Here is a 27,465-nt window from a genome sequence, read left to right as displayed (position 1 = left end):
ATTACAGATATGAGCCACTCAGTATGACCTAGCAGTGTTGAGGTGTCAGAGGTCAGAGTTTAGGGGAATGGAGGCAGCTAGAATTTGGAGGACAGAGTATCAAAGAAGATGGAGCAGAACACAGAGCAAGATCTGCAGAGGGGTCTTCCTAAGCCTTTGGCTGAATACGGATTGCCACCAGCATGAGAAGGAACTCTCCAAGGCTAGGAAAGAAACCCTGGAAATCAGTGGACTAGAGTCACTTCCAGTCCAGTGGAAGTGCAGTCACTTCCTGGAGCGCAGACAAGGCTGGCATTAGTTTGTGTTCCTACCAGTATGAAGAGACCTCACGAAATACGGAGCATTAGGTATAATCCCCAGAAGAGTCACACCTCAGTTGCGGGGGTAAATTAGTCCTAAAATAAAGACTGCTTTGGAGCTGTTAGCAGAAGAAAGAAAAAAATAATAAAGATAACAGGCTGGCGCGGTGGCTCGTGCCTGTAATCCCAGCACTTTGGGAGGCCAAGGCGGGTGGAACACCTAACGTCAGGAGTTCAAGACCAGCCTGACCAACATGGTGAAACCCCGTCTCTACTAAAAATACGAAAACTAGCTGGGCTTGGTGGCGGGCGCCTCTAATCCCAGCTACTCAGAAGGCTGAGGTAGGATAATTGCTTAAACCCGGAGGCAGAGGTTGCAGTGAGCTGAGATCGCGCCATTGCACACCAGCCTGGGTGACAGAGCAAGATTCCGTCTCAGAAAAAGCAAAAAAAAATGAATAAAAAATAAAAATAAAGAAACAGAAAGCACTGAAATTAAAAACCAACTAACAGTTTAGAAGAACAAAAGCTGGTTCTTTGAAGAGATCAATACAATTGCTTAATCTCTAGTCAGATCAACTGAAAGTAAAAAGTGAGTTTAGCAAGATCACAGGATTGAAGATTAATATACAAAATCAATTGTATTTTCATATACTAGAAATGAACACTTCACAGTTAAAACAAAATACCATGCATGATTAAAAGTATGAAATACTTAGAGATACATTTAATAAAATATTTGTAGAAAAATTTGTACACTGAAAAACTACAAAATATTGCTAAGAGAAATTGAAGAAGATCTAAATAAATAGAGATGTACCATTTATGCATTTGAAGACAATATTGCTAGGTTGTTAATTCTTCCAAAGTATAGATTCAACACAAAACCATTAAAAATTTCAGCAGGTTTTTTGTTTGTCTGTTTGTTTAACTGACAAGTTGATTCTAATTTATATGGAAATACAAAAGACCTAAAGGAGCCAAAACAATTTTCAAAGTGAAGAGTGATGTTGGAGGATTTACACTACCTGATTCCCAGATTTACTATAAAAGCGACAGTAATCAAGACAGGGTGGTATTGATTTAACAACAGAAATTAGACTAATGGAACAGAACCAAGATTCCAGAAATAGATCCATACTATATGGTCAGTTGATTTTTTTTATAATAGTGCTAAAGTTACCTAATGGAGGGGAGATAATCTACCTGAAATAGGTTATCAACAACTGGGGTGCTGGGGCAGTTGGATAACCATATGGAAAAAAGAAACCTTGAGCTTGACCTCACACCTAAAACAAACATTAACTCTAAATGGAACATAGACTAGAGACCTAAATGTAGGAGTAAAACTGTAAGACTTGTAGAAGTTTTCTAATCATCTTCTTCCAACCACATTTTAACAAATGGGCAAAAAGTTTAAACTGATACATCACAAAAGAAGATATATAAATGGCCAACAAGTACATGAAAAGATGCCCAACCTCTTAAATCATTAGGGAAATGCAAATTAAAGCCATATTGAGATACCATTACATACTAAAATTAAAAAGACTGACTATATTAAGTATTGGAGAGAATGTGGAGCAACTGGAATTTTTACACAGTGCTGGTGGGGAATGTAAAATTGTTTAAGAAATTTGGAAACAGTTTGGAAGTTTCTTACACAGTTAAATGTACCCTACCAGTGAATTCCACTCCTAGGAATTACTAAAGATATATAAAAATAGGCCGGGCATGGTGGCTCATGCTTCTAATCCCAGCACTTTGGGAGGCCAAGGCGGGCGGATCACGAGGTCAGGAGATCGAGACTATGGTGAAACCCCGTCTCTACTAAAAATACAAAAAATTAGCCGGGAGTGGTGGCGGGCGCCTGTAGTCCCAGCTACTCGGAGAGGCTGAGGTAGGAGAATGGCGTGAACCCGGGAGGCGGAGCTTGCCGTGAGCTGAGACTGCGCCACTGCACTCCAGCCTGGGCGGCAACAGAGCAAGACTCCATCTCAAAAAAAAAAAAAAAAAAAAAAAAAAAAAAAGATATGTAAAAATATAGGTTTGTACGAATGCCTTTTTCCACTTACAGATAATTCTACAAAAGGCAAAGCTATAGTGGCAGAGATCAGCTCACTGCTTGCCAGAGGCTGGGAATGGGGTGAATGTGGGACGAGATTAACTACTTGGTACATGAGAGAATTTTTAGGCGTGATGATGAAAAGCAAAGTGATAAACTGGGGAAATATTTGTACCATAAAAATGCAATACAGTGTTATTGTCTGTAATAAATAAAGCACTTCTGTACATGAAAAAGCAAAATAGAAACAATCCAATTGAAAAATCAATGGATTTATGAATAAGATTTCACAGAACATATAGAAGTGATAGAATTGGGTAAAAGAAGCTCTGTTCAAAATCTGGTATCAGCAAAAATTCTGTAACCAAAGGAAACCATCAGAACCCTCAATCTCTGAAAATTAGATGTATGATTTCACAGGGTGGTGGAAAGGGGTGGTTTTTCTATCAACAGAGAAAAAAATTGCTGTTTAAGGAATAATCACTGGCTTGGAGTATGTGTATATCAAAATGACATACCCAGTGTTGTGTTAAGTGGATTAAATTTTATTATAACAAAGTGGTTTAAATGTCAATAATAAAATGTATTTTAATGGTTTCATGAAAGGGTCACTTTATATTGAATCATTATTAGTATCAATTCATTCATTATAAAATATAAAAACATGTCAACTCAATAATGATGTTTCTATTGTATTGCATTATTATATGAGAATATGTTGTTTGTATGGATATATATTCCTTTTCAAGGCACAGAATGCAAACTGAAAAAACACTTATTAAAGTGAACAGGCATTTTGCTAATATTAGCAGCAACAGAATGTAAATTTTCACAGTCTCTCTGATAGCCAAAAACCTTTCCTTAACTATTTTGAAATAGGAAAAAAAAATTGAAAAAAAACCCATGAAAAAAAGTGAAACCCTTACTCTTTCGTTTGGCATAAAAATGCTAAAGAAAGACAAGTGAGGAGAAGAAGGAAAAAAAGAAAGCCTTTGATAAAAGGAAAAATAGAATTGTGGGAGATGGAACCTCACGACGTGTTTGCATGAGTTGAAACTGTACAGGAGATGACAGTCTGCAAACTTCACAGGAAAGAGGGGATCTGAGGTGAAGGTTGAGCATTCTAGAGACTGAAGCACAAATGCAGATGGTGAAAGGCCATGGAGATTTTTAGCAAATGCTTCTTTTGTACAGATTCTTTTGTGTGTATATGTGTTGGGGGACTCTAGTTAATAAATTTAAGAAATGTAGTGGGAATCAAAAAACCTGAGGCCTTCATTGATTTCCTAATCTCTTCAACTAAACAGTTGGGAAAGTCTAACTCTAACCTTCCCTCCCACTTCTTACTGGCTTGGGCTTTCTGGCCTCTGAAACTAACCAATGTGTGGCCAATTCAATGGTCAGGGTCTAGACAGATGATCAGAGATGAGCGCAGAAATGGAAAGTAAGCATTCAGAAACTTCTTAATTTTATGTCTGTTGAATCTAACGATAAAAAAATCTTTGGCTTCTATTTTATGTTTTCTTTTCCAATTTTATTTTTCTAATACTTTATTTTCATTGTATTTTAAAATGGTATGGGTTAAGGAAACCAATCACCATAAATAGTTTGGAAAACCCTGCTCTGAAGTATAAGTATAAAGTAGAAGAGTAGCTCTAGATGGAGAGAAAAGGCCACTGTTTTGTGAAGTTTTAAAATCAGCCTCTGAATTAAACCCTTGTTGGTATTTGTACATCTCTCATTATTTGTTATATACATGGAAAAGCAGCAGTAGGAAGCATCGTTAACATTTCAATTGGAAATTGGAAAACAAACCTCCCAAGGAAAGAGAGGTATTTTTGCCTTTGGAATTTTATGCACATTGAGTGGTTCACATCTGGCACCAAGACTAGATCGCCAATGATGCAAGAATGTCGAAAAGTGAAATATTCAAAGAAAAAGAAAGGATACATGAAGACAGGCAATAAAACAGGCAATTTTGCCAATTAAGTGTAAAATATAATTATTATAAGGTAGAGTTTCCTTTTATCTAGCTTTTTTTTTTTTTTTTTTTTTTTTAGGAAATAGCATTTCTTAGGAGAATATTTGCTCAGAAATCAGTTGGAAAATTGGAGATCTTTAGAAACAGCTATTTCTTAGTCCTTTAAATTCATACGTTATCTTTATAATGATGGTGTCACTTGTTATTTATTATCATGAGCAATGGTTGAATTATAATAAATCAGAGCTCAGTTTTTAAAAGTGTATCACCAAAACCAAAAGCCTACCTCAAAATACTTTGACTTTTTTCTAACCTAGCCACTAAATCCCATGAAATGTATACTTATTAAAAGTTTGTTATCAACAGTGATCGCAGTTGTTATCTAAAGAGTTTCTGGTATTATAGTGTATCATTAAAAAATAACTGTTTTTGTTTTCGTTTAATACAGAATTAAGAATAAGGATGTCTAGATCTTTGCAGATGGGGTGATGCAACTGATTAATAAGAATTAGTATTCTTTGGGCCAGGCGCGGTGGTTCACGCCTGTAATCCCAGCACTTTGAGAGGCCGAGGCGGGTGGATCACGAGGTCAGGAGATCGAGACCATCCTGGCTAAATACGGTGAAACCCCGTCTCTACTCAAAATACAAAAAATTAGCCAGGCGAGGTGGCGGGCGCCTGTAGTCCCAGATACTCGGGAGGCTGAGGCAGGAGAATGGCGTGAACCCCGGGGGGCGGAGCCTGCAGTGAGCCGAGGTCGCGCCACTGCACTCCAGCCTGGGCGACAGTGAGACTCTGTCTCAAAAAAAAAAAAAAAAAGTCTTCTTTGTAAAAATTATAATCACTCTTTGAGGCCTGTTGGAGTCTGGACCCATCCCATTTTTCCAATCTTCTCTCCTTCCAAACTCAAACTCTAGCCTCCAGCTGGCTGGGCTGCTCAATTGCATCACTGTGCCTCATGCATTTCCCAGTCTTCTAATTTTGCCAACACTAGTTTCCTTGCCTAGAAATGCCTCAGATTTTCCTTTCCAATATTTCAACGCTTTCTTTCCCTCCTCAGCTAAACGTCCAGATACTCTTGAGTATCTTACCACTTAGCTGTTACTGCTTATCTTGCTCAGCAGGCTATCAGCATCCTCAAAGGTTGTGCTATCAAGGTCTACAATAAGGAGATCCTGAGACAACTAAACAGGAGAGGCGGCCCCTATCAACATCACTAGTTCTTGCCCCTTTCCCCCTTTATTGCTGGCCTGCAGCTTTCTAGGGGAGGAAAGAAGAAATAAGAAGTGGGTAGGGAAGAAACTTGTATGGGCTGACATTTGGAAGGACTTGCATCAACCCAGCATAGGGATCATAGGTTCTACTTAGGGGAAGCTAAAGGTTGTGGACTTAACCAAAGTTTATATCAATTTTTATGTGGCAATTTATATATGGCCTTTTACATGGCAGTGATTTTTGCAGTGTTACTTGGGCCATTTTTAGGAATTACAAAATTGCAAATTACGTGCTGTGTGTGACACCATTCTCCACTTTCATTCTCTGACCAACTTCACTCCTGTGACCTGTTCCTTTTTCCTAAGGCATTCAGTGCTCATGCCATCTGGATTACCAGGGCTACCACTCCACAGTGCTCTATAATTCCTTCACCCCCTCCATCTCATCGAATTAGAATTCCTTTTATTATTATTATTATTATTTAAAGACATTGTTTCGTTCTGTCAACCAGGCTGGCATGCAGTGGTGTGATCCTAGCTCCAACTCGTGAGTTCAAGCTATCTTCCTGCCTCAGCCTGCAGAGTAGCTAGGACTACAGGAGTGTGCCTTTGCACCTAGTTAAATTAATTTTTTTTTTCATAGAGTTGGAGTCTCTCTATTTTGCCCAGGCAGGTATCAAACTCATGGCCTCAAGCAATCCTCCTACCTCAGCCTCCTGAGTAGCTGGGATTATAGACAGGTGTCACCATGCCCAGCTAATTGTTCAAATTTTTTTTTTGTAGAGACAAGCTCTCACTATGTTGCCCTGGCTGATTTTGAACTCCTGGCCTCAAGCAATCGTCCTGCCTTGGCCTCCCAAATTGTTGGGATTACAGGCATGACCCACTGTGACCAGACAAAAATTCCTTTTATGTGGGTGCTTGGTAACACCTGCTAGGCTATTCCAAGATGTGAATAAAATTTAGCCCTGGGGAGGAGAAGGGGGTGTACAACTCTAGAGAATTTTGTAAGTAAAATAAGAATCTTGTTCCGATAAACATCTACTTATTGAATGTGAATGGTGTGACACCCAGCTTCTCACTGCACAGCCCCATTCTCTTTTTCTCTCCCTGCCACGTCTGCATGTGGAATTATTTTCATTACCTTAAAAGGTTGTTGTCCTTGGGAGACTGGATAATGAGTAGGTTGGCTAGTGGCAAATATGTGCAACCATATGACACTTCGGGTATCTTTTAGTATTTTGCTTGTTCAGTACACTTCATATTTTTGTGTCTTTTCTTTTACCTTGACTATAAGTTCTGTACAGGTAGTGTCTTCAATAGTTTTATGAGCCTAGTGCATTGTATGGCAATAATACTCATTCAAAAATAGTTTCGGTTATATTTATAATAAAATATGACTTTTTGGTAGTCATTCAGTGCCATGATAATCTGTCTTAAGCCTTAAGATGTTGTTTTGCTGTACACACTTTGAAGTACCAATTGAAATGAAATGCATGTAGAGGAAGAATAATAGATGTGAAATTTCCACTGATATTAACCAGTGGTCTTCAAACTTAGCGTTCACAACAAGTCCCTGGAGAGTATGTTAATATTTATGGTTACTGAGCCTAAGAGATTTTGGTTCAGCAGGCCTGGGGGCATCCAGGAATCTGAATTTTTGAACAAGTATTCTAGAAAATTATGGGGCACACTTTAGCAGTCAGTGCATTAAACGATATGCCTTTTTTCTTAATTAAAAATGCCATTTCCCTTTCTTTCAGTTTTTTAATTTTTGAACAAAATTATTGAGTGTCCTTTATGTGCACGAAATGTGAAGATAATTCACACATGGTTTTTATTATATAATAGGGGAAAAAAGTCTTAATAATAGTAATAAAGAGTATAAAAGGATACCAGCCTTATAAGAAGTTCAGATAGAGTACTGGAGTGTTTGGGGAAAAAGTGCCAATTGCTGAATAGTGGATATCCTGGAAATCTTCAAAGACAAAGTAAATATGGACATCTGGAGATGATATAAAAGGAAATTTCAGGAAAAGGTAACAATATTAGCAGAAACACTGAGGTGGAAAGTGCAGGTTGTGGAGAATGTGAGCATTCCTGTGATGGCACTAGGGGGCAACTGGAATGAGATGTGTAGCTTGGTAGAGTGGCCAGAGCTGGAGACTGTGCAGACATATCTTTTTTTCTTTGAGATGGAATTTCATTCTCACTGCCCAGGCTGGAGTGCAGTGGTGTGATCTCGGCTCACTGCAACCTCTGCCTCCTGGGTTCAAGGATTCTCCTGCCTCAGCCTCCCAAGTAGCTGCGATTACAAGTATGTGCCACCATGCCTGGCTAATTTTTTGTATTTTTAGTAGACACAGGGTTTCACCATGTGGGCCAGGCTGGTCTTGAACTCCTGGCCTCAAGTGATCTGCCTGCCTCAGCCTCCCAAAGTGCTGGGATTACAGGCATGAGCCACTGTGCCTGGCCATGTGCAGACATATCTTTAGTTGGGTTAGATTCCCAAGAGAAGGTGTAAAGACAGAGGAAAAGAAAACTCAAATCTCAATGCCATGTAACTTACTTAAGGCTTATAGTAGAGAATTCAGTGAGATCATGTTTGGATAGTAAACATTTTTTGTTAATTATATATGATTTCAGTGAGTACTGTGATACTAATATGTAAATTTATTTCTATCTGCTCCATGATATTAACTTCTATTATTTGAGATGAACAAAATAAAACTCTTGAATGGGAAGAGAAAAACCAATATTAGAGCTATTAAAATGAAAATCAAACACTGTCCACTTAGAGTATTTCTAAAATATAAATCCATAGAATTGATCAGATATTTATATTCATTATGTCCATGTCACTTGTATAGTAAGTATGTAGTATAGTGACATGGACAGTAATAAATATAAATAAAGTGAATGTAGGTGACATAGACAGTAATAAATATAAACAAGGTAAATTCTATAAAATCACAAAAATATTATGTAGTATTCTCTTTCCCTTAAAAACCAAACCAACCAAACCAGACCAAGCCTGAAAACCCTAAGGGTTAAATAATTTCACTAAAGAAAACAAAAGCAAGGTAAGCTGAAGTCATGGGAAATAATAGAGACAGAGCAAGAGGCTGAAAAGCTACCATGGAAGAAGCAAAGGTTTTCCAGATGTGGAATTCTTTCTACACATTAATGCTGTTATTTTGCCTCGCTCAGGTTCTACCAGGAAACAGACAAACAAAAAATACAATGTTTTCTCTTTTTTTTCTATCTTCTGTCTGTAATCTAACTAAACCGACTTTGCTGAAATTTTACATTTTGTCTTGATATTTGTGATCTGCAGTTTTTTTTGTTTGTTTATTTGTTTGTTTTTTCTTTTTTTAAAAAGCTGGCTTCCATTATAAATGGGAATGCTGTTGGAATGCCTGAAGGAATTTGTATGAGTGTTGAGGTATCTCCTTTTGGAAAGACATTTTGAATGTGTCTCTACCCACAGTCCTCTTGTCCACATCATAGAAAGGACAGGCCGCTCCCTACATGTGGCGATGACCGGTCAGTGCATTGTTTATATCTTATTGTCATGGACCATCTGGGAGAATGGCTCCTGATTAGCTGTGGAACGATGAGTACCATCTCAGAGTCAAGGTGACACGTTAGACCCAGGTCACTCTTTTTTAAGGCCTTAAATTTTGGTGCTCGAAAATGTTACAAAACAATGTTTTCTGGATATAATAAGCCAGCTCTCCACTTTGCTAAAGTCATAAAATAGAAGGCCTTAATGTCCCCCTTTGGGTAACCTGGCTGATCTTTGTTTTGTATATATGGACGCTATTGTGTTCATCATTGCAGCTAGGATGCAGCCATCAGAGGCCTCAGAAATAATAATAAAGAAAAAAACATGGACATGCCCCCCAAACCCTACATACAAGTGTAGTTTTTTAAATAGAAAAATGCTAAGTGATAGAACTCAGTTTAAGTCTAACAGAATTGTGACATTTTCTTCTCTTAAGAGTCTTTATTTTTAAAAATGCATCGATTGTGTCACTCTTTTTTGTTTTTATATTTCTTTTTAAATAAACAAATGCTTATTTAAACATGAGGGGATGTGCATGTAGACTATTGAAAATATAAAATTGTTAAGGCAGCAGCATGTGACCCAAACATTATAATGCAAATTAAAAACCAAATTGCAGGCCAGTCATGGCTTCTTACACCTGTAACCCCAGCACTTTGAGAGGCTGAGGTGGGAGGATCTCTTGGAGCCAGGAGTTCAAGACCAGCCTGAGCAACATGGTGAGATCCTGTCTCTATATTAAAAAACATTTTTTAAAAATTAGTTGGCGATGGTGGTGCATGCCTGTAGTCCCACTTACTGGGGAGGCTGAGGCAGGAAGATTGCTTAAGCCCAGGAGTTCCAGGCTGCAGTGAGACATGATGGCACCACTGTATTCCAGCCTGGGCAACAGAGCATGAACCTGTCTCTAAAACAATAAATTGATTAAAAATGAATTAATAGCCCAATGGCATGTTCAGGATAATTTAAGTGATTTTAAAAAGGAGATAATTTATTTAGTTAAGAGGAAACAGAAAATCCATGAATCTTCAAAATGTCAGCTACGATGGCACTGATTTGTAAGAGTGAGGCTGAAAGAGACAGGGTGGAAGATGTTCTCTGGGCTCCAATGGAATTATAAAATAATATAGTTCTGTAGCCAAAAAGGGTAATGTTGTGACAAATTATAATTTTATTGAGCACTCAGGATATATCTACTTCTAGCAAGGCTTTATGGAGTAAAACCAATACTGTACTATTAATATTATAGTGTCATATTGAATAGTTGCACTATGCGGAAAACCGCCTGTGCTCTGCCCATTCATTCCTCTGTCTCTGCAAACTATTGACCACCAATGATCTTTCGACTGTTTCCCTACTTTGCCTTCACCAGAATATCATACAGTTTGAACTATACTTTCCGGTTAGTTTTGCCGTGAACTTAAAATTGCTCTAAAAATAAAGCCTAATTATTCATGAAATAAGCATCTTTTAGGTGCACCGTACTGTACTACATGATGTTTTAAAAGATTGTTAAAAGCTGTTGGAAAGCTTTGCTGAGATAAATGGAACACTCAGAAGACAATGACAGTCCGTCAGTGATCAAGTACAAAAATGACCGTTTCAGACTTGATGTGGTCTAGTCATTTCAGAAAGTATGAAATTAATGTGAGCAGGAGTTATCATAGAAGACTTCATCTTCACCGGGAAGCCAGGACACATATGAGTCACTGGGGGTTGGGGTAGATAATTTCTGGAAGGGAAACAGGAGGAGCAAAGGTCAAGTTATGCAGAAGCAACTTCAAGAGAAAAGTGAGGTTGTTACCATGGCTACAGCAGAAGGTGCGTGCTAGAAGAGGATGGAAAATAAGGGGGAAAAGGAAGGGTAAGGCCAGATTACGGAAAAAATTTATTCATCAGCCGGAGAGGTCTTGGCATTTAACCACTACATATAGCATAGCGGCTAAGAGCATGCACTGCTGTCTGCATTGCTGTCTTTGAATCCTGATTTGGCCGCAGTGTGACTTTGGATATCTGAGGGAGCCTGTCTTTGAGTCTCGGGTCCTTCACCTGGATAACGTCGATAACAATAGCACCTACCTCATAGGGTCGCTAGGGGATTAATTGAGTTCTATAAAGTGCTTGGAAAAGTGCAGGCACAGAGTAAATTCTTGTTATTATTATCAATTCAGTAATTCATTGCACAAACTTCAACCGAAACATGTGTTAAGAGGCTGGCGTTACCGAGGTGTGGGGAAGATGTCTGCCTTTTAGGAAATTACAGCTCAGTGGGGAAAATTTTTAGATAAATATATCCAAGAGGATCACAGACTTAAAGAGAAGGGGGAAATTTTAAAAAGCGACGAACTGTACTGTTATTTTCCCCATTTATCTGTTTCCTTAAATCCATAGAAAAGAACTGATTTAACTTTACATCAACAAGAAGTTTATAACATTAGCAGGTGTGAGTCACAGAAACGTGGTTGGGAAATTTTAAAAACAAATATAATACCCTACTATGTGTGCATCAGCACACATAGTAGGGTATTATATTTGTTTTTAAAATATAATATAATATAATATAATACCCTACTATGTGTGCTGATGCACTCTTTAGTGCGTATTTTAGTTAAGTAGAACTTTAAGAACTCTGTGAGAACTTTTCTACCTCATTACAGTAGTCAGGACCAAATAGTTTCTTAAAGCCATGATCCACACTTCTCCTGAATTAGATTAGATTTCTGCACAGCCCGCATACAAGAAGATGGGCACCAGCCTTTTATTGGGCATTAGTGAATTTGTTATGGTTGTTAATAACTCTTTAAGGTTTCCTACTTTGATAAAACACACCTAAAAAATTATGTCTTAATTCTTTCTTTTTTTTTTCTTTTTGAGACGGAGCCTCGCTCTGTCACCCAGGCGGAGTGCAGTGGCGTGCGATCTTGGCTCACTGCAAGCTCTGCCTCCGGGTTCCCACCATTCTCCTGCCTCAGCCTCCTGAGGAGCTGGGACTACAGGCGCCTGCCACCACGCCTGGCTAATTTTTTTTGTATTTTCAGTGGAGACGGGATTTCACTGTGTTAGCCAGGATGGTCTTGATCTCCTGACCTCGTGATCCACCCGCCTCGGCCTCCCAAAGTGCTGGGATTACAGGCGTGAGCCACCGGCCGGCCTATTATGTCTTAATTCTGTAATAGAAATGTCTATGGAAACCATTGAAAGAGATGTTGAACTTGCCTACAGAAAACAAATCAAAGTGCTTCAAGCCAATGGAGGGTCAATGCGAGAAGTATAGTCATGCCAGCAGAACTGTAAGTCATTTTATACTCAGTGAGGTCAAAGTAATACCTTGTTACATGTAACTTTCCAAAGTAAGTGTACCTCTCCAAAGAAATTAGGTTCAATCAACAATTTTCTTGTGGGTATATATTTGTGTATATATTCACATTATTAATAAAATTAAACTGGAAACTGTCCACTGGAAACTCAATAGAGGTAAAAATTTGAAGACATCTAAGATATGATCAGATAAGACTCTTTTTTTTTGGAGACAGAGTCTCATTCTTTTGCCCAAGCTGGAGTGCACTGGGGTGATCTTGGCTCACTGCACCCTCCGCCACCTCCCAGGTTCAAGCAGTTCTCGTGCCTCAGCCTCCTGAGTAGCTGGGATCATAGGCATGCACCACCAGGCCCAGCTAACTTTTGTATATTTAGTAGAGACGGAGTTTCACCATGTTGGCCAGGCTGGTCTCGAGCTCTTGACCTCAAGTGATTCACCCACCTTGGCCTCCCAAAGTGCTGGAATTACAGTTGTGAGCCACCACGCCCAGCCAGATTTTGAACTAAATGGAAGATCTTTCGTTGCTTTCTTGATAAAACGGATACAAAAGGGCCCTTTCATAAACTGTCTTTCTTCAGAGAAGATTGAAAATGACAAATTAATTTTTCTACTGATAAGAGTTCAATGGCAATTAAAGCACTGAAATGCAAAGCTGTCTTATTGGCGCATACTAGCAGTTCATAGCCACCTCTTCATGCTGTTGATAGCCATTCTTTCCAAGAAATAATGGGAGGAGTAAAATGTGCGTAAGACATTTTGGAAGAAGAAATTAAAAGTTCGTCAAATATTGTGAAAAGTCCTGGACATGGATAGACCTGAGATTAGCTGAATGCCTGTATGAGTTGTTTCATCTGCCAAATAAACAGATTGATTCAAAACTATTTCTTGAGCACCTCCTCTGTGCAAGATATCACATTGCATGCGGGGTGACAAAAAACAAAACGGGAGGTTTCTGCCTTCAAGGAGTTCTTAGCCTGATATAGTATAAAATTCATGAACAGAAATGCATCATAGAAAACATGAAATGCCATGATAAATATACCAACTAAGTGCCACTTTGAGCTGCAGAGACCTGAGAAGACCACTTCAAATGTGAGAGGAAACATTTGAATCAGAATATATTAAGAGAGAAATTATCATCTGCCTGTGTTACTTATAATTGAGAGGAAAAGAAAATGTGTTCTATTGGTTCTGGTAGTATAGTAGATTTGTCTCACCTAATTAGCAATAGCAAAAATACCAACAGAAAAGAAAGAAATATTTGGAAAATTATCTGTATTTTAAAAGTCCTATGAGTTCAAGATCTTTGGCATTGAAGGATAGATTACTTATGTTTTTCATGAATTCCTTGATACCTGAAAGCTACTGTGTTTTCCTTCAACAGCCCAGTCAACCGCAGCCAACTTTTCATGCATTAGTTTACATTAAGTTTTAGAAACCCTGAGAAGTTATGTGTGGGCATACCCTAAATTCTTTCCTCATAAAGAAGCAGGCAAGCAGAGACCTTCACACATAAAAGAAAAAAAAACTGAAGCAAGTATTTATAAGCCATTAGCGTAAAAATAATGAAATTCACTTTCTGAGAGTGAAAGAGAATAAAGAATTTGCAATGTTGGTCAAGGCCCAGGCTGGCCAGATAAAGACAATTTTCACATCTTGCTAAATCCCATAAAACAGCTGGGGGTCTTTGCTGTTACAAGAAGGGCTTCCTTTAAATAGAAAGATAAGACTCTACATTTGGCTTTGGGAGTATCATGCAAATAGAGCAAAACATTTGCTGATTTTTACCATAATACCAGGCATTGGGAGTACTGAGCTGAAGGAAACAAAATTATGTTTTTAAGGTGTTCACAGCCTAGTGGGAGAGACAGCAATAAAACCAATTGGATCCATACTAAAATGAAGACACAAAATAGAGCAGACTCTTTCCAAAGAGAAGTCGGAAATAGAGCAGTCCTGTTTTAATTTTTTCAGCAAATCTCTTTGGATTTGTAGATCTTGGAGCATGGCTCAGAGTGGATATGTCACATTAATCATTCTCTGGATCCAAGTGATGACGATCAGACTGGAAAAAGTGGAAGTGTCTTTCTATTTTAGTTGTTGTTGTCGTTGTTGTGGTTGTTGTTGTTCATTTGCATTTCCTTTCTCAGGGATGAAAAGCAGCCAAGAAAATTAATACCAAAATGCATCAAGTCTGGGCTTTGTTATTTAGTATATTTACAAGGAGCTTGGAATAAAATTAGGAAAATTCTGATTTTTCCCTTACACATTTGTCACAAAGAAGTGTTTTATTTCTATTTTCTGTCTTATGACCACAACACAAAGTTTGCAGAGACCGTGACTCTGGTATATGCTTCTGAAAGCTATCTTTCACAAGAATTTCAGGCTATAATTATTCATTATCTTGATTTTTAACATTTTATGGCCAACCAAATAACCTCCAGGCAGGAGAATAAACATTCTGAGAAAAATGACCAATGAAAGCAACCAAAGTCAGGCTCTAAGTCATCTTTTTTCAATGGCCCCCTTTACACGTTTATGTGGCACAGATCCCCAAATAGTACCATTAATTCATGACCTGGCTGATATATTTGGCCGTTGCGTTGAGTAGTAGGAGTAATGGAGAAGGTTAAATAAAAAGCTTTAGAATCTTATTAACTCTAAGTCAGTAAGATTGTAGCCAGAGCATTTTTATAATTACAATTTCTTGATTAACACCTATTTTACAGAACATCTATATTTTAATGGCAGGACACACACAGACAATATTGTTAACCTAGAAAATTTCGTGATCTACAGAAGACACACAGCTAAGCAAGATAATAAAACTTTAACAGAAAAGATGTAGCTTTTTAGAAGCACAGAATAAGCTCTAAGATCAGCTCTGCCTGGGAAATAAGTCATTAAGGAAGCGATATTATTGTTGGATCTAAAGAAGCAAGTAGGATTTTCAAGACGGGATAAAGACAACATATTAGGCACTATGCTCACTACTTGAGTGACGGGGAAAGCTGGACCCCAAACCTCTGCATCAAGCAATATACCCATGCAACAAATCTGCACTTGTACCCCCTGAATAAAAAACAAGTTGAAACTATTTTTTTAAAGCCATTTTTGGCTAATGATAATGCTTTGTTTTGCATGCGCTGCTGTATAGCCTGACAAAATTTCTGAACTGTTCTTTGATCTAATTTTAGAATGACAGATTTCATGTTACTCCATGTTAATAGTTCTCAAATATTCTCAAAGTGACATTTTAGTGACTAAAATGCAGTGTTACTTTTCCAAGAGAGAACACATTATAAGTCATAAGGCTAGTATATTTCTTACCCATGGGATTAAATGAAACTATTTTCATTTACTGTAAAAAAAAAAAAAAAAAAAAAAAGATATGGGTGGGTGGGGTGGCTCATGCCTGTAATCCCAGCACTTTGGGAGGCCAAGGCAGGTGGATCACTTGAGGCCAGTTGTTCAAGACCAGCCTACCCCACATAGTGAAACCCTGTCTCTACTAAAAATACAAAAAAAATTAGCCAGGTGTGGTGGTGGGTGCCTGTAATCCCAGCTACTTGGGAGGCTGAGGCAGGAGAATCGCTTGAACCCGGGAGGTGGAGGTTGCAGTGAGTCGAGATCGTGTCATTGCACTCCAGCCTGGGCAACAAGAGCAAAACTCCATCTCAAAAAAAGAAAAAAAAAAAAAAAGCTCCTCATCTTTTTTTCTTTTTTCTTTTTTTTTTTTTCTGGATAAGCCATCTTTCACTCTGCCTCTCTCTACCTCCGCCTATCATCAGGTGCCAGTTGCATGCCACAGATCTAGGCAGAGGATGAAAGTGGACAGCTAGAAGGGATTCTATGGTAGCTATAGTTTGAGCAACAAACAAACAAAATGAAGAAAAAGAAAAAATAGAAAATATCAGAAGTATATCAGTGAGGCTCCTTGCAGGAAACAAATGCACATTAGGCACATTGAGGGGAGTTTAATAACAGGACCATTCATAAGGGGAAACCACAGGGCCAGAGGAGAGAATGCCTGTCAGAATTTGGAAGCTTAGTGCAAATGGCAGCCTAAGTAAGAAAAGTCAACAGTGACTCCCAGAAGCTGGAGAAGACACAGTGGCGATTCCTCAGAGATTTTGAACCAGAAATACCATTGTCTCAGCAATCGCATTACTGGGTATATGTTCAAATGAGTATAAATCATTCTGTTATAAAGATACATGCACACATATGTTCATTGCAGCACTATTCACAATAGCAAAGACATGGAATCAACCCAAATGCCCATCAGTGATAGACTGGATAAAGAAAATGTGGTACATATACACCATGGAATACGATGCAGCCAAAAAAAGGAAGGAGATCATGTTCTTTGCAGGGACATGGATGAAGCTGAAAGCCATTATCTTCAGCAAACTAAAGCAGGAACAGAAAACCAAACACCTCATATTCTCACTTATAAGGGGGAGCTGAACAATGAGAACACATGGATACAGGGAGGGAACAACAGTCACTGGGCCTTTTTGGGGGAGGACGGTGCGGGGAGAGCATTAGAGAAAAGAGCTAATGGATGCTAGGCTTAATGCTTAGGTGATGGGTTGAAGGTGCAGCAAACCACCATGACACACGTTTACCTATGTAACAAATTTGCACATCTGGCACATGTATCGCAGAACATAATAAAATAAAGTAAAACTACATTAAATTTAAAAACAAACTCTCCAACCTCATTGTCCCACCATTCCCCTCCCCCAGTCTCCTGCTAGAGCTTCTCGTCCTCTTCATGGCTGAATGGGGAAGACAGAAAGGAGGGAAGTCCTTTGATTTAGTTCACATTGGTCGGCCTCCCAAGGCACAGAGGCAGGGAGAAGTAGGGCAGAGGGTGGATCTGAGGGGCAACACAGACATGTATCCGGTCCAATGAATGATACTGCGTCTGAATAACAAATGGCCATGGTCACTCCTGAATGGACAAATGGTCAGCCAGGTAGTTTAATTTTACTCTATGGCTAATAGACAGATAAAATGTTGGCACAGGAACTGACACGACCAGGTTATGTATTTTCAAAGATAACTCTGGTGACAGTGCAGATAATAGACTGGTGTAATGATCGGTTAAGTCAGGGAAACCAGTTCTGGATGCTTTTGTGAAAGTCCAGTGGAAAGTGAAGCCCTGCATGGAAGCAGTGGCCAGAGGAATGGACAAGGGTGATGAGAGGGCGGTGCTGACAGCACAGTGTGCAGAAGGTGGAGGAGCCTGGGAGTGGCAGGAGAACCCAGGCGCCTAGCTGGCTTGCTGGATAGATAGGATCTGATGACCTCAGGGACTGTGGATACAGGAGGATAATGGAGTCACAGGAAAATGGGACACAGCATAAACATTTCTCTGAAACGAATCTTTTTTTGAAAATCAAATATTATCTGTTTCCAGGAGAGAATTTCAGTCTAATGGACAAAAAAAAAAAAAAAAAAAAAAAAAAAAAAAAAAATCTCTAAAGAGAGGTTAAAATGTGATCAACTCTGTCTATACTGTGACAATCTTTGAATTAACTCATTCAGAAGACTCATGGAGAAAGTGATCTTTATTCTTCCACAAGGACAGCTGTTCAGCTGTTAGTACCACGAGGAAGCATTTTAGGACTTGTGGAACACACAAAGACATCAGTGATGCAGCCGGTGTCTATTTGTCCTGTAAGCACCAACCAATTATCATAAAAAACAGCTACCATTTTCCGGGACTTAGTTTGTACCGAGCATTGTTGCCTTACATCGACAACATGACAGATTCTTGATTTGTGTTCTGGAAATGAGGGAGATGAGGAAGTTAAGAGACTTGCTCAAGGCCATACAGATAGGAAGCAGATGTGCTGGAGGATATTCCAATGGGACTGGTACACTCTTTAGAGCAGGGGTGCCTAACCCCCAAGCCCTGGACCAGTACCGGTCTGTGATCTGTTGGGAACCGGGTTGCACAGCAGGAGATGGGCGGTGGGCAAGTGAACGTTACCTCCTGAGCTCTGGCCCTTGTGAGATCAGCAGCAGCATTAGATTCTCAGAGAAGCATGAAACCTATTGAGAACTGCACATGTGAGGATTCCATGCTGTGCATTCCTTATGATGATCTAAGGTCTGAGGTGGAACAATTTAATCCTGAAACCATCCCCCACTCCACTCTGTGGAAAAATTGTTTTCCATGAAACTGGTTCCTGGTGCCAGAAAGGTTGAGGCATACAGACTCCAGCGACATGATGGAAGTTATATGAAAATGATATTTATTGGATACAATTACACATATCAATACTAGTGTGATCAGTTCTGATTATTTAAAAAAGAAGTTGGTTGGATTCTGTCTCATATCCTAAGAAGGCACATTCTCATCCAGAGTTTCCTGAAGACAGTACTTTGATTTGATTCCTTGCCTGGGAAGCTTTTTGAATAAGCAGAGTTAAGAAATTCTCAATTGAGAAGAGGAGAAGGAGGGATGCCTGCCTGATGGGATATCCTCCAACTAGAGTTTGAGTTCCTACGGGGCAGAGACCATGCCTTATTCATAATTGCTTCCTCAATAGAACCTAACAGAATGCCTAGAACATGTTGCTGTTCAGTAAGTATTTGTGAAGTGACTGAATCCATAAAAGGCTGTTTCAAACTTGCCTCCCTTTGAAGATTTTTGTCATCACAGGGCAGGAGACAAGCAGCAGAAATGACCCCACCGAGCTGTATTATCATAGCAACATGGATCAGAATAGAAGATAGCTACTTACAGCACACACAGAGCAATCACACCACTGCAGTTCAAGGATTATTAATGGAATGTGCCCCAAATGATTTCATTTAGTGCTTCACAAAGCCTGGTAGAGTTGGTTCCAGTTAGCTTGGATGAGAGGTCACACAGATTAAAAATAGACTTGCTTAATAAAGAACAACAGGCTACATTCATTTAGAAAGATACAAAAAAAAAAAAAAAAAAAAGACAGGCCTTAGGGGCGGGTGTGAAGCTTAATCCTATTTAAGAGCTCAATTAACTCCAAGAAGATTGAGTGGGTCTCCTGCCTTCATGGCCATTCCTCTGTCTAGTGGAAGCTTACAAACAGAGATTCATAAAGATATGAAAGAAATAAGATTTATATTTGTATATAGAACAGTCAAAATATTTTTAATGTTTCAAATAATAAAGTTTAGAAATACAAGAATTATATTGCTTAGACTGTTACGGTATTTAAAACTTTTGAAATAAATCACATTCTCTTTCGAATTGTCATATTTGTTACCATGATTCATAAAATATTCAAACATGAGCATTTGTCTTGACAGGTAAATTCACTGCCTTGAAAAAAAATCCTTTCTTTCTTATACTTAAATGATCAACCAAAATTACATTTTCTTCTAAATATATCAGCATATCCTCCAGAAACTAAATAAAAATGCATTCTGGAGTAAATTCCAATCATTCTAATATTTTCATAAAGACCAGAAGTCAGATTTTGCTCAAATCAGTCCATCCTGAGTTGCTAAGTATCTGAGATGGGGCATCCGGGTGCCTGGGGCCTGAGGAGATCATATATGTCATCTTATGGAACCTCTGAAAATTTAATCTCTCGATTCTTTTATGTGTGCCTCAGCCGTATAGAAATGACTCAGAAAGATTATGTAAGGAGGGACAGTTGATTTCATTAAAAAAATTGTTGTTCTTAAGGAGGAAAATTTCCAGGATTATGATAAAAATGTAGTGCTCACATTATTTTTATGTTCTCTAATTACTTCTTTGTTTTAAAGATATTTTCAGGCTGGGTGCGGTGGCTCACACCTGTAATCCCAGCACTTTGGGAGGCCGAGGCGGGCGGATCACCTGAGCTCAGGTGTTTGAGACAACCCTGGCCAACATGGCGAAACCCCATCTCTACTAAAAATACGAAAGTTAGCCAGGTGTGGTGGTGCAGGCATGTAATCCCAGCTACTCAGGAGGCCAAGGCAGGAGAATGGCTTGAATCTGGGAGGTGGAGGTTGCAGTGAGCCAAGATCATACCACTGTGCTCCAGCCTGGACAACAGAGTGAGACTCCATCTCAAACAAAATAAAAATAAAAATATTTTCAAAATATTTGAGAAACTTGACAGAATGAAGTGCTTCTCCCTGTCAAACTTAAGCCATTTAACTCGAAGAGGAGGAAGAGAACTCTCTGCCTTCCTGTCTCCTCCAGCCATGGCATTTCCATTCCTTCTTTCCCCTCCTGACCAGCCAACAACTCACATCCTCATTTTCTTCTTGGGGTGTGAAAAAACTTACTGACATTCTGGAATAGGATGACAACTTTGTTCGGTGATATACTTTGTTTAAATTGCAGCGAATCATGGGGACAGCTATTTAAGATACTGGAGATTTAAAACTTTAAATCCATTCAATATATGGTAAATATATTGGTGCAAAAATAATTGCGGTTTGGCCATTGAAAGTAATGGCCAAAACTGCAATTATTTTCAATGGCCACAACCACAATTACTTTTGCACCAACCTGATATTAATCTTTATGATATTAGTACGTTGTTATGTTGTGTGATTTTTCTCTTGAGCTGACATATGATGCCAGTTCAATATTTTCCCCCTATTCTGAAGAGATACTTTTCAACATTATTAAAGTGAAGAAACGAGATACAGCCTAAACATGAGAGAAAAGTTGAGCTCACAGAAGGACACAAACTAGGAAAATTCTATGTGAAAACTATCTAGCAGCAAAAATAAGATCACTGACATAGACAGCAAACACCCCCGCCAGACAAACTCTAATGCTTTAGTGTAAAGGCATTTGAAATTTTAATATTTTCTCTAAGATGAGATTATAAACTTTTAATATAGCTCTTAAAAATCACAAATGTCTATAAACTAAGTGATGTACTTCAAGTTAGATAATATACCTTTAACCTGTTTTGGTTTTTATTACACAGAACACATAAGACAGTATGATTTTTTAAAAACACGTAGATCTACCAATCCAAGTCTAATTTTTCATATTTTCGTTTCTCATCAGTCCTTGTCCATTTCCCATAATACTGTTAAAAATTATAATTAAAGCACAGAGCGTAGAAAAATACTATATTTTTTCTTCAATACAATTATTCACATTGCTTCATCACTATATTTTTATAGTGTAGCGTCAGCTTTAAGCATCAATTACATCTTTTTCTGTGACTACTAAGTCATTACGAATGAAAATAAACCTTGGTAATTATTAACAACTAGTTTCCAATTTCATTCCTCAGAACATTGATCAACATCTAATTCTTTTACTTAAGAAAAAAACTGTGGTTGCAGTTACAAGGAAGACCCCAAGAAACACGTACCTTATTCTAACACAATGTCATTATGTCTGAAAACCACATATATTTTTCTTATATATTGAGCAAAACAAATTTCTCTTACAGAATTTAAACAACATTTTCCCAGATATTCATGAGATGTATACATTTTATATATTTAATAAAATGCCTATTTTAAGGTGAAATTTATTCTGAAATAGATTGGCGAGAAAACATAACCAAAATGTCAACTTACCAGCCTTTTCCTTCTCTGAAATACCTGGAATAGCCTGAAAAAAAAAAGACACAAAAGTTGTGGTATTATTAAGAAGAAACATCAAAAAGCATCATTAGAAATAAAATAAAGTATAATTAATGAAGCAAAAATTAAATAGAGCCTGCCAATAGAAAAATTAGCATTTTGGAACTATCAGTAAAATCACTAGATATGTCTTTGATAACTGTAAATCATCTTCTAATTATTTTCTTATCGGAAGACAGACTCAAACGAATGTATATCCATATTATCTTTAACACTGGCAATAGGCTGGGCATGGTAGCTCACACCTGTAATCCCAGAACTTTGGGAGGCAGAGGCAGGCAGATCATTGAGCCCAGGAGTTTGAGACCAGCCAGAACAACATGGTGAAACCCCATCTCTACAAAAAATACAAAAATTGGCTGGGCATGGTGGCATGAACCTGTAGTCCCAGCCACTTGGAAGGCTGAGGTAGCAGAATCACCTGAGCCCAGGGAATTCAAAGCTGCAGTGAACTATGATCGTGCTACAGACTCCAGCCTGGGCAACAGAGTCAGACCCCATCTCAAACAAACAAACAAACAAAACATTGGCAGTAAATGAATCTAAAAACACTTTGAATTGGGGTAGAATTTTTGTAGTTAAAATTTTCTGGTCCTATTTTTGGGAGACAGAAGCAAATTGGTTAGTTTCCGGGCGTTTCAAATCTCTTCCCTGTTGCTTATTTTCTCTGTGCACGCCAGTGAGGTATCTTACCTCTCAAGGCGCAGGTTCCTTCTTTATTAATCGCATCTAGACAATCACATCTACTTCAGAGGATTGCTGAAAGAACTAAAGGACGCAGCCTCTATAAAGCATACCAGATCTTCAGTGAAAAGCCACTCTTACTATTTATTAAAATGGGCCTTGGTCCAGTGGGTTAGTTGACTGATGTAAAAGATTTAGAATCTCAGTCCCCAGCATTTATCACTATTATTATTTTTAAAAATAGAGTTCAGAATGAGATCTTTCCAAGAACTTAAAGCTTAACTGTCTAGTTCTACTGTTTGTGGATACGCCTGAACAGATGAAACAAGTTGACTTTCTGGTTCTCATTCATCTCAGTTACTTACATATAAAATATGGTTGAGGATGTATTAACTGACCCCTTGGGTTTTGATGCCTTCTACCCCATAACCACTGACCACAGGATAGATCCAAAGGGGTGATATTTCTTCATTTCTTCAGGGACAACATCCTCAGAGTTGAAGTAAGAAGAGCACACTCAAATGGGTGTTTGTGTGTGTGTGTGTGTGTGTGTGTGAGAGAGAGAGAGAGAGAGGCCCAAGCGCACCTCCGTTGTGTATCAGCCCAAGAAAAGAGCATCAATCTTCATTTCTAGAAACAGCAAATATCCAGACGTCTATATCCTTGTGAAATATTGATTACTGCTGAGATCTTCACCTTTGGGATTTAGGGGATTTGGTGATTGATGCAATTATTCAACTAAGGTAAAGATTTCCTTATGGATAAAAAGTAGAGGCTGGGCACAGTGGCTCACCCCTGTAATCCCAGCACTTTGGGAGGCTGAGGCGGGTGGATCACCTGAGGTCAGGAGATCGAGACCAGTCTGACTAACATGGTGAAACCCTGCCTCTACTAAAAATACAAAAATTAGCCGGGCATAGTGGCAGGTGCCTGTAATCCCAGCTTCTCAGGAGCCTGAGGCAGGAGAACCTCTTGAACCCAGGAGACAGAGGTTGCAATGAGCCAAGACCACACCATTGCACTCCATCCAGGGTGAAAGAGCGAGACTCTGCCAAAAAAAAAAAAAAAAAAAAAAAAATAGAGATGAGGGGGTTACTTTGGCAAGATTAATTTATACTGAAAGCATATTTTGACTCAATCTTAATCTACGTTTAGTTGTTCAGCACTGCTCTCTGGGTGTGAACCATGTCTCCGCATGCTTCCAAAGATGCAGACGTATAGATTGAATGGCAGCTTGGGGGATCAGGCCCAGAGATCAGGGCTTCCAACAAATGGCACAGGCTGCCAGCATTTCCTGGGCATTCTTTGATTTATTAAAAAGTCATTTGACTTTTCTTCTTCAAGAACTTCTCTGATTCAATACTAGAGGAAAGCAATTTCCTCCTTTTACTAGTGATCCTACAGTTTTGGTAATGTTTGTTTACTTTCTAAGTGTCTCTTAAAACATATTTAAAAATAAAATTAAATCAAAACTGTGCATTAAATGTTAAGTCTAGCCCCGAAATTTACCCCTGATCGGGAGTTTTAAAATACATTCTCTCTTTTGTGAAAAGCAAACAAACAGAAAAATAAAACAGAAACCCTTCTTTTATCAACAAGACTGGAAAAGTTGGTGACAGGTAATTAAAGAATGTTCCTGGAGAAATTTCCTCAGGATAAAAATAGCCAGCGCTTACTGGGTGCTTAGTATGTGTACGACCCAGTTTTAAGCTTTTGCCTGCAGAAATTCAGCCCATCTTTAGAACACGCTGTGAAGTCCTGGAAGGTAAAGTAACTTTTGTGAGCTCATACTGTCACTAATGGAAGCAAGGCACAACACAGGCGTGCTCGCCTCTGAGTCATACTAAACAGACTTATTTTGAAATGAAGGAGGAAAAAAGTTTAGATTGGTCTTATGATAAGACATTTACTTAGAACACAAAATACCTGTACGGGAATCTTTTGTATGGGACATTTAGACATTGTCTAAAGAAGCTCTCTCTTTTCATGGCAAACGCATTTAAGTCAAGTTGAATGCTTTGCCCCAAATAACAAGTTGACCAGTGACAAAAACAAGCCTTTTCTATATTTTATTTGATTTCAAGAGTATATAACCAAGCATGTGTAAGTAACTATTTAATAAAAATGATAATCAGTGAGTTGGGGTATCAAGCAAAAATATATTTTAGCCTCCTTATGGCCAATGTCCATATTTCATGTAGCTAATGCCAATTACTTCAGAGTCTCACCACACTCTGCATGACTTTTAAGCTACCAAAGCTCACTTCCATTACATAACTTCAAAGACCATATTGCGTTGTAAAGAAAGGATAGTCAAACTGTAGTATTCCTAGAATTTTATAACTTCTTTTTAAGAGTAAAACCACATAGTGATAACTGGTGGATATTCCTCCAACGATTTATCTTTGAATTCGAGGCAGAATTGTCTCTCTACAAAGTTGTTTATGAATAAATATATTAAATTGTTAAATTTCTGAAATTTTCCAGAGATGAACGGCATTAGAAACAATTAAAAAATGCTGACACTTGCTGTACAGTTAGTTAAAGCTGATTGCTATTTCTTCATTGCATGTCTCACATTATCCTAGATACAAAAACTCTTAGTAAAGTTTTCTTCTTTGTGGAATTCACAATCTAATCAAAGAAGTTACAAAAAAGGCAAAGAGTGGATGCTGAATGTGAATGATTAGTCACATCAGTGGTGTGGCATTAAAAGGAGTGCAAAGAATATAGATCACTAGAACTATCCAAGTAGAAATGAAATGGTTTTCTTGGGCATGAAACCCTTGGGCAGGAGGCATTGATTGGGGGATTCTTCTCATCCTTGTTTTCTGAGAAGAGACTTGGATAGATTTGGGTCCATGTCCTGGACCCCATCATGTCATATCTATTTCTGGGCTCAGAAATACATTTCACACAAGCTGACTGTATAGTATGGTACAGAGTAGGTGTTCATCAACATTTGTGGAACTAAAACACCAAATGCCTATTTGTATATACAATTTAAATAACGTATGATTGATGCTTATGAGAAAGCTCCAATAAAAGGCATATTTTTGAATTCATTAGGGGCTTTTGCTAATAGTTGCCACATGTTTCGTTTGAACTGCATCCTCAGGAAGTGATTTAACATTTCTTGCAATAAAGCAATTAAACAGGATTTTCCTGCTGGCCATATGGGTTCGCTGTAACTTATATATTTTTTTCTCTTATTTCTCAATGGAACAAAGGAAAGTCTATAAATGACTTCCAAATGAAAGGGGAGAAAAATCATCCATAGTCTTTTGTTTTTCTTCTCTAGGATATTTAAATAATAAGATAGCAACCTTTTCTATGGCTCGCAACCACTCTGACCCCCTATACTGAGACCCTTTAATATTTCTCCACATGTAAAGATTTTCATTGAAGTTGGCCAATTAAGGTGTTTTATTAATACAATCGAATTTTTAAAAAGCCATTTAAGAAAGCTGTTTTAGTAAAGGAGAAGGAAACAATTTGCTTTCTTCTAATGAGACCTTTTAAAGCCGTATGTGGGAGATTAGACTGTGTCCATGCCTGTTTGTGTTTTTGGATGTGAAAGATGGTTGGGGAAATGCTGATTTTGACATGCCACATGGAAATATTCTAAACATATGTTGATTCTTTTGGTCTGCTGCTGAAATGGCATTCTGCACTTCCAGGAGAACCTCAGATGGACACCTTTTAGGAGCTCACACCAACCGCACAGAAGCTGCTACGTAAATAGCATCATAAATAATAGACATCATATCTGAATCCATGACAATTGACAATCTGAATGTCTTGTCAATTGAAACATTCTAATTGAACCAATTTCTTCTTGATGATTTTAGGAATATGCTTTTTTTCTATTTTCTCTGATTTTAGGAATATGTTTTTCTATTTTAGAAATGAAATGAAATATTTCTATTAATTTTCTTTAATATGTTATTTTTATTATATCATTTTCCTCACTTGTGTGAAATATTTTCCTGTTAGTTCTTTGGAATCAGGAACATAGAATACTAACATTAAGAAGGACCTTATAGGCCAATCTCTTCAAACAACTGGCAGCTATGATAGTATGTAAGTTCTCCTATGTTCCACCAAGCAAATTTTTTTTTTGTCCTGCAGTACATAAACAGAGCACTATCTATTTTGTGCTTTCTCTTTTTATAGTCAGAGCTTTCTTTTACATGATTTCGAATATTCAAGATGTTTGCACAAAAGCGTTTGGAGTACTGTTTAAGTCTATAGAAATTTTCTTTATTTGCCTTTTAAAAAGTGGCTTAATTCATAGAAAAATCAGTGACAGAGTAATTTACTCCTTTCCCTTTAAAACATTCACTTTTTTTCCCACAAAAATATGTTCCTCAAAAAAATAATTGCAGAGAAATTCCAAAATAAGTAATTCTGTCCTTAGAAATTGCAGGAAAATATCCTTCAGTGATGGAACAGCCGCTGTCTCAGATGAGAGCACAAGAGCCCATTGTGGGCACATGGGCAACAGGAAGCGTTTTGGGATTCACATTTTTTGGGAAGACATGAAAGACAGCATGAAAGAAAAGAAGGTACATGGGAAAATGAGTTTGTTTTCATCTCTTCTTCATTTAAAGACTCTTTTGAAATCACGCCATTCTGCACTATTGTTAGCCAGTCAATGATTTCAGTCTGCTTTCATTTGAACAAAGAATTTTATTGAAAAGCTGTGTCTGATTGGCAATCT

The 27,465-nt window shown here is 38.1% G+C and overlaps 1 protein-coding gene across 3 annotated transcripts in view; it reads right to left on the bottom strand.

The window, feature by feature from the left end:
* DLC1 (DLC1 Rho GTPase activating protein) overlaps nt 1-27,465 on the bottom strand; it is a 530,175-nt gene that overhangs the window by 206,449 nt on the left and 296,261 nt on the right. For all 3 annotated transcript variants that reach the window (XM_063637785.1, XM_063637784.1, XM_055287572.2), the window contains exon 5: nt 21,993-22,026. In XM_063637785.1, the coding sequence (XP_063493855.1) occupies nt 21,993-22,026 (34 nt within the window). The remainder of the gene's footprint in view (nt 1-21,992; nt 22,027-27,465) is intronic.

Source organism: Symphalangus syndactylus, chromosome 1 (genome assembly GCF_028878055.3).
Source record: "Symphalangus syndactylus isolate Jambi chromosome 1, NHGRI_mSymSyn1-v2.1_pri, whole genome shotgun sequence".
NCBI classification, from domain to species: Eukaryota; Metazoa; Chordata; class Mammalia; order Primates; family Hylobatidae; genus Symphalangus; species Symphalangus syndactylus.
The sequence above is the reverse complement of the archived record's forward strand: the minus strand, read 5'-3'. Positions and strand labels throughout refer to the sequence as shown.